This window comes from Sinocyclocheilus grahami, unplaced genomic scaffold (assembly GCF_001515645.1).
Source record: "Sinocyclocheilus grahami isolate Dianchi unplaced genomic scaffold, SAMN03320097.WGS_v1.1 scaffold198.1, whole genome shotgun sequence".
Classification (NCBI taxonomy): Eukaryota; Metazoa; Chordata; class Actinopteri; order Cypriniformes; family Cyprinidae; genus Sinocyclocheilus; species Sinocyclocheilus grahami.
In genome coordinates, this window is record NW_015505377.1 from 1185622 (window position 1) to 1194166 (window position 8545).

The 8545-nt window shown below is 32.5% G+C and overlaps 1 protein-coding gene across 4 annotated transcripts in view; it reads right to left on the reverse strand.

Annotated features, from left to right (window-relative positions):
- The window catches only part of exoc7 (exocyst complex component 7), a 21946-nt gene that overhangs the window by 5621 nt on the left and 7780 nt on the right, over positions 1–8545 (reverse strand). For 2 of the 4 annotated variants that reach the window (XM_016285524.1, XM_016285526.1), the window contains 4 exons: positions 3118–3180; positions 790–935; positions 402–554; positions 209–307 (listed from right to left, as the gene is read on the reverse strand). In XM_016285524.1, coding sequence (XP_016141010.1) covers positions 209–307; positions 402–554; positions 790–935; positions 3118–3180 — 461 coding nt within the window. Of the gene's footprint in view, positions 1–208; positions 308–401; positions 555–789; positions 936–3117; positions 3181–5329; positions 5420–8545 lie in introns of all 4 variants that reach the window. The other 2 variants (XM_016285525.1, XM_016285523.1) reach the window with 1 other exon arrangement.

Sequence of the window (8545 nt, forward strand, 5' to 3'; positions counted from 1 at the left end):
TATATATATATATATATATATATATATATATATATAAAATACAAATTAAATAGTAAATAATTAATAACATTTATAATTATTATTAAAAATTAAATAAAACAATAAATTAAATAATAATAATTCTAATAAAATTATCTAAATGAATAAAAGAATACAATTCTGCATCTGATGTCATGACAGGAATCATTAGTCGTTGTGTGTGATCTACCTTAATGCTGTCAGCAAACTCCTCCAGCGCTTTCGCTCCGATGGTCTCCATAGAGGTGATGAGAGCTGGGAGCTTGTTCTTGGTGCTGGCAGCCGTTCCCTGCACCACAACACAGCATATGACATCGTCAGCTACGACACGGTGCCAAAAATCCAGCGTGGACATTTGATTCCTTTTCATTTGCTCTCTCTACCTGTAGCGTGGCGTCAAAGTCAGGTTTGGTCTGCTTGAGGTGGCGCAGGATGGGGAAGATGGTCAGCACAGCAGAGTAATCGTGTCTCATGATGGCTCGACGCGCCGCGGAGATGATGTTATCACCCTCCAGCATCAGATTATCCAGCGCTTCCTGCAGCGACAAACACTGTGATTCAACACACACACACACACACACACTCACTCACTCACTCACACACACACACACACACACCCACACACACACACACACACACACACACACACACACACTGAACACACACACAGAACACACACACAGAACACACACACACTGACCACACAGACACAACACACTCACACACACACTGAACACACACACACACACACTGAACACACACCGCACTGACCTGTATGAGCGAGTCGAAGGTCTTCTTCTGGTGATGTTCTGGGATGATCTCGGTCAGTAACACGTATTCACTCTGAGCCAGCTTCACAAACGCACTGATGCAGTGGATGTACGAATCGATCTCGATGTCCAACACGTCATCCTTCCCTGAGACACACACACAAACACACACACACACACACCCCCATCAGTGTGGACCAAGGGTGATATATTAATAATATCTTACACTTAATGTGATTAAAGCACACAAGAAGGACACCAAACAGAACTGAAATCTGCTTGATATGTGAAAAGACTCATTTTTACAATTCTGTTTGGTCCACCAGTGATGCAGTAAATAAATACTGCAGCTTTAAATATATCTGATCAATATGAGACCAAAGAGCTATAAATGAAAAATAAAGATGTAATTTCTCAATCATATGCGTGTTACCAAAATTTCCAAATCATTTTTACTTTTTCAAAATGTACTGTAGCACTTGAAATAAATATGATTTCTGAAGTAATGTTGCATGATACTGCAGGAAGACAAATTTACAGCATGTGATTAAATGAATATTACAAATGAATGACAAACAGAACAATACCCTTAATATTTCTTCATATTTACTCACTCCAAAGTTCAGCAATAACTGAGTCTCAATGATGCATATAAATAATATCCATGTTACTAGATGTTCAAACTGGATGTTGATGTTGAAATGAATATGAAAATATTAAGCAAAAGACTTGAATGTAGGATGATCACTTGAATTTTTAAGGTCTGATTCAATGTTGAATGTAATATTACAAATGAATGACAAACAGAACAATACCCTTAATATTTCTTCATATTTAATCACTCCAAAGTTCAGCAATAACTGAGTCTCAATGATGCATATAAATAATATCCATGTTACTAGATGTTCAAACTGGATGTTGATGTTGAAATGAATATGAAAATATTAAGCAAAAGACTTGAATGTAGGATGATCACTTGAATTTTTAAGGTCTGATTCAATGTTGAATGAACTGACAGAATCACTGAATCACAACAATAATAATTCTTTCAAATAAACATTTTTTAAAATTAATCATAAATTCTATAAATTAATAAATAAAATTCATAATTTACAATTAATAAAATTAAATGTAGGACATCCTCTTGATTTTTTAAGGTTAATAATAATAATAATAATAATAATTTTAAATTTTAAATAATTTAATAATAATTTAAAATAAAGCAAAAACAAATTAAATAATATCAATTATAATACAATTATATATATAAAAAAATCATAAGTTTAATTTAAAATAAATACAATTAAATGTAGAATGTCCTCTATAATTTTTAAGGACTGAATCACTCACTCTTTGAACTGAACCCAATATCACTGTTGAAATTGTATTAATAACCTCAGGTCTGATTCAATGTTGAATGAACTGACAGAATCACTGACTCTTCGAACTGAAATAAATATTTTTAAATAATTAATAATAGTACAATTAATTACTAATTAGATTTAATAATAATAACAACAATAATAATTCTTTCAAATAAACAAATTAACATTTTTTTTAATTAATCATAAATTCTATAAATTAATAAATAAAAATTCATAATTTACAATTAATAAAATTAAATGTAGGACATCCTCTTGATTTTTTAAGGTTAATAATAATAATAATAATAATAATTTTAAATTTTAAATAATTTAATAATAATTTAAAATAAAGCAAAAACAAATTAAATAATATCAATTATAATACAATTATATATATAAAAAAATCATAAGTTTAATTTAAAATAAATACAATTAAAATTTAAAATGTTAAATAATTTAATAATAATTTAAAATAAAGCAAAAACAAATTAAATAATATCAATTATAATACAATTATATATATAAAAAAATCATAAGTTTAATTTAAAATAAATACAATTAAATGTAGAATGTCCTCTATAATTTTTAAGGACTGAATCACTCACTCTTTGAACTGAACCCAATATCACTGTTGAAATTGTATTAATAACCTCTCTTAAATTAAAACAACAGCATCTTTGAAATACTGATAACAGCTAAAAACTCATCCCTCAGTTTGTAAGAAGACAAAAAACATGTTTACAGGTGATCTCTAGCTGGGCCACTGCAACAGTACAAACATTAAAACCCACATTATTTTAAACATACAGTACAACAACAGGATTTACACAAAACGTGTGTTCTGTTCACTTGAGGCTAATGTAACAAATTACATCATTAGTTCTTTATAAACCGAGGGATGAGTCAGAATGATTGTTTTGAACTCAGCACTTGTGTTTTTTCATAATCTCTGAGGTCAGACTCACCTGCAGCCGCCCCATGCTTGTCGTCAGACAGGTGCTTAACCCCACGCAGGTCATGATCGAAACCTGATTGGTTAGGATACAGTCACATGACCGGGTCACGCACCCCGGGCTACAGAGGGAGTGCTGAACAAACTCACCCGCCCACAAAGCAAAGGAAACACTCACGCGGCTCGACCGAGTGCTGGATGTTAGTGGGGTTCAAGTGCACCGATGGACCCAGCAAAGCACAGACTTATGGGAAACACTGACGTCACAACAGCTTGTCCTCAGTTTGAGAGAGAAAACAATGACCACGGTCTTCTTGCTGCCATGCTCAACTCAAAAATCTACTTTCTACTTGGAAAAGCCAACAGAGTGAAGCTGGACTTCACTGAGATGCAGTGTTATTATTAAACACTATTATTTATATGCTTTTTTATTTATATTTTGTATAGTTTGAGTGTTCATTTTAATTTTTAGTAATATTTATATATTACTTTATATATTTTCATATTTACATTTTTGTTTTAATTTCAGTTTAATTTAGTTGTTTCTCATTTTTATTCGTTTTTTCATTTAGATTTATTTCAGTTTTAGTCATTTTAGCACTTCAAACTTATTTTATTTCAGTTAGTTGCCAAAGCAACATTTCTAATCTGCGGTTTTTATTTTTAAGTTTACATTTTTCAGTAATATTTATTAGTGCTGTCAAATGATTAATCACGATTAATAAAAGTATTTGTTAACATAATATATGTGTATGTACTGTGTATATTTATTATGTATATATACAGTAAATACACAGACATGCATGCATATATTTCAGAAAAATATGTTATGTTTATGTATTAAAAATATTTATATATAATACAAATGATATGAATATAAATATATACATGTAGAAACATGTAAATATTTTCGAAATATATACTGTATGTGTGTGTATTTATATATATATACATGATAAATATACACAGTACACATACATACAGTATATTATGTAAACAAATTTGTTTATTTTGGATGCAATTAATCGCGATTAATCATTTGAAAGCACTAATGTTTACATTTTATTTCGCATTATGACATTTAAAAAAAATTGTTTTAGTTAACAATAGCTATACTGATGGTATATTACATCACGTAAACCATAGCAAACTCTTTTACATGTTCTGCAAAATATTTAGTTAAATGCTGCTGTTCATTGCCATCGTTTCAACTCACTTAAACTGTAAATTAAAGTGTTCTTAAGTTTCACAATGTCACAATTCAAATCCTCATTATTAATACTATTAATTACACAGTTATTATTTAATTGAGTAAAAAAAATATTTTGAGTTATTAATGTATAACTTAAAAATATTTTACATTTTAAAAAAGAAACATATATTGCACAGCTGAGACAAACAGTGGCTCTCTCAGGACGGTTGGTCTCTCTCCATTGTGAGGATGCTTTCATCTCACTGAGGACGAAACTGCTGTGGCCCATAGGTTTCTGTGATATCCGACTGTTGTTTTCGGAAACGCAAGAACAATAGTTCAAAAACAGCAAAAGTGAGAAAAAAAAAAAAACCAGAGACAGAGCTTGAGAAGAGGAAGGAAACCAGAAAGACAGCGTGCTTTACCTTCCAGAGGAGTGAGGTTAGAACCCTTTTTCCCATCCAGGCCATGCTGAGAGTACTGTTTGAGCAGATTCTGAGCCTTACGGATCGTGCCTGCGCCCATCAACACCCAAACAGAGAAACAGAGAAGAAGAGAGAGAGAGAGAGAGAGAGAGAGAGAGAGAGAGAGATTTAGTTAAATGCTGCTGTTCATTGCCATCGTTTCAACTCACTTAAACTGTAAATTAAAGTGTTCTTAAGTTTCACAATGTCACAATTCAAATCCTCATTATTAATACTATTAAATACACAGTTATTATTTAATTGAGTAAAAAAAATATTTTGAGTTATTAATGTATAACTTAAAAATATTTTACATTTTAAAAAAGAAACATATATTGCACAGCTGAGACAAACAGTGACTCTCTCAGGACGGTTGGTCTCTCTCCATTGTGAGGATGCTTTCATCTCACTGAGGACGAAACTGCTGTGGCCCATAGGTTTCTGTGATATCCGACTGTTGTTTTCGGAAACGCAAGAACAATAGTTCAAAAACAGCAAAAGTGAGAAAAAAAAAAACCAGAGACAGAGCTTGAGAAGAGGAAGGAAACCAGAAAGACAGCGTGCTTTACCTTCCAGAGGAGTGAGGTTAGAACCCTTTTTCCCATCCAGGCCATGCTGAGAGTACTGTTTGAGCAGATTCTGAGCCTTACGGATCGTGCCTGCGCCCATCAACACCCAAACAGAGAAACAGAGAAGAAGAGAGAGAGAGAGAGAGAGAGAGAGAGAGAGAGAAGGGGAGAGATGCAGGGATTGCAGGAGGAAAACAGAGGAAGACACCGTGAGGAAGAGGAAGAGGAAGGGCTTCTCAAACCCTGTTCACCGACACCAGAGCAACAACTGAGAGAAATCCAGATCCCTCCGAGACTATAGCCGACACCACAGCTATCACACACACACACACACACACACACACACACACGGTCCAACATGAGCCTCCCATCGCTGTTACACTGATAAAAGTCAATAAACTGGATTAGGATATTAGGAACCGCAACATTAACAATGTTATATGGTCAAACTGAAAGAACTGATTTTAGCGACAAGTTTTCAAGTAGACTGTAAAAAATGATTGTGATACAGTAAAAGACTGTATAAATGCTACAGTAAAAACCTGTTAATTCGTTAACATTAAGTTTACAAACATGAACACCCAAAAAGACTTTTTGTGACTTGCGTGTCAATTTTTTACATTTTTAATTTTTTAAAATTCACCATCAAACATTTATCTTGGAAGCCTAAAATCTTTAAACTAAAAATGTATTTAAAAACTAAAAATGAAATGAGATATAAACAAAGATTTGTATTTACTTACATTCAAAGCATATCTGAAACATTATTATTTGTTTTAAATAAATGAAAGAAATGAGTGAGCTTTTTTTATTAATTCATGTTTCTTAAGGTTTTCTTTCTACTGTAAAATAAATAAATGATTTGTTATTTATAGTATTTTTATTTAGGAATCTAAATGCATAATGTGCCTTTACTCTGAAATTAATAGTGGATATGATTTACTTTCAATTTAGTTAGTATTTGTTTATTTTGGAAGAAAAAATATAGTATGGCAAATACTGGAAAATAATGTATATTTATGAATAAATTGTATATAATTGGCCTGCTAATATATATATATATGATTGATTGATTGCCAGCACACTTTCTCAGTTGACTCATCATTAGCAGCAGTGGCAGAAAGTTCATTTTGGACCTTGCACACACACTCAGACACACACACACACACACACACACACACATGCGGTGCACAAACATCACATCACAATGTCTACAGCTAAACAGACTGAAGAACACGTCACACACACACACACACTGAGGAGAAAATACAACCGGTTAATCCATCACAGCTATTAAACCACAGCATTGTGTCACATACAGTGATGTTAATACACACATTAAGAGTAGTGCTGCTCCAATGCATCAGCCACACAATCTAAACCCTGTTTAACATCACAAACTCAAACACATCAGACAGTCACTGTGCCGCTAAATCTAAAGGCACATGTCTTAAAGGGGTCATATCATCATTTTACATCATATCAGTTTTCCCTTTAACAAACTGAGTTTTTCAGTGCATTTTAATTCTCTGTGGCCCTGGAAATGGAACGGGTTGTTATTATAGACTTGTGCATGTAAATGAGCTCTATTATGACTGTTATGTTTAACAGAAATTAACGAGCTCATGGCTGATGTCATGAATAATTTCTGAACAAGCTGTTCTTGCAGACTAGTTTGCATTCATCTTTTGTGTAGCAAACATTAGAATCTTTTCATAGTACAAATCGTACAAATAACAATAAATAGTGCAATGATCAAAATATTAAAGAAAACGTAAATTTATCGTGACATGACCCCTTTATTAAGCAGTTAATATGCAGTAAATGTTTTCTTCGGCAATAATAAGCATCATGTGAAACACGACAAAGACAGAGTCAGTCTGTTAGTGAAAGCAGAACGGTCACAGCGCCCCGTGTGGTGAGGAGTGAGCATGCCGTCAGTGTTAAGAGTGTTAGTAGAAAACAAAGAACTATCTTTCTCAATATTAAACTCTCCATATGCAATACAGAGCTGTTAGCCAACAAAATGTGCCCTCCACATCGAGAAAATACAGTAGCACCACTATGAAAGCCTGTACTAATGGCTCCAAACTGATTCCCAGTTCCAACAGACGGGAAGGAGAACGGGAGAACTAGCTCAATATGCTAGTTATCCTGATTAATAACAATTCATTGGTCTGGCTGAGATATAAGTTGTGTGTGTGTCTGGATGGATGCATCTGCTATGGTGTATATGTCCATTTGTTTGTGTATAATGGCCTTCTCACATTCAAGAAAGACAAATGGTTCATGAAACCCTACCATTCAAATGTCTGCGGTCAGTAAGATTTTCCTTTTGAAGAAATTAATACTTTTATTCATCAAGGACGCATTCAATTGATCAAAAGTGACAGTAAAGACATTTATAATGTTATAATTTCTATTTTTCAAATAAATGCTGTTCTTTTGAACTTTCTATTCATCTGTGAATCCTGAAAAATAAAATGTATCACAGTTTCCACAGAAATATTGTGCAGCACGACTGTGTTCAACATTGATAATAATCAGAAATGTTTCTTGAGCAGCAGATCAGCATATTAGACTGATTTCTGAAGATCATGTGACACTGAAGACTGGAGGAATGATGCTGAAATACAGCTGCGCATCACAGAAATACATTACAGTTTAACACATATTCAACAGTGAATAATTTTACAGTTTTTATTATTTCACAATATTAATCAATTTAAAACACATTTAATCAAATAAATGCTGCCATGGTGAGCAAAAAAAGAGAATGAATAATTTAATTTAAATATAAATGTAATTATTTAATATAGTAAACAATTTTAATAACTAAAAGGATTAAATTAATTAATAGATTATTAAAATTATTTACATTATTTTTTAAAACATCATCATTATTAATTTTTAAATTTTCACATTATTTTTTATTATTTAAAAAAACGAAATGACACTAGACCTTTGAGCGGTAGTGTACGTTTTTGGTAAATCTTTTTCATCAAATTACACATTTGTCTCAAGTTCTGTGTGAATAATTTTTTGTGTATTTCACCAGCAAATTTTACATGTGAAACATGTTGGTGTTGCATGTGAATAGTCCTGTCATAGACTGCCTTTCATAGCCTGTTCTGTTGCATATGTATGTTTGTATGTATGTGTGTGTGTGTGTGTGTGTGTGAGTGTGAGTGTGAGTGTGAGTGTGGGTGTGAGTGT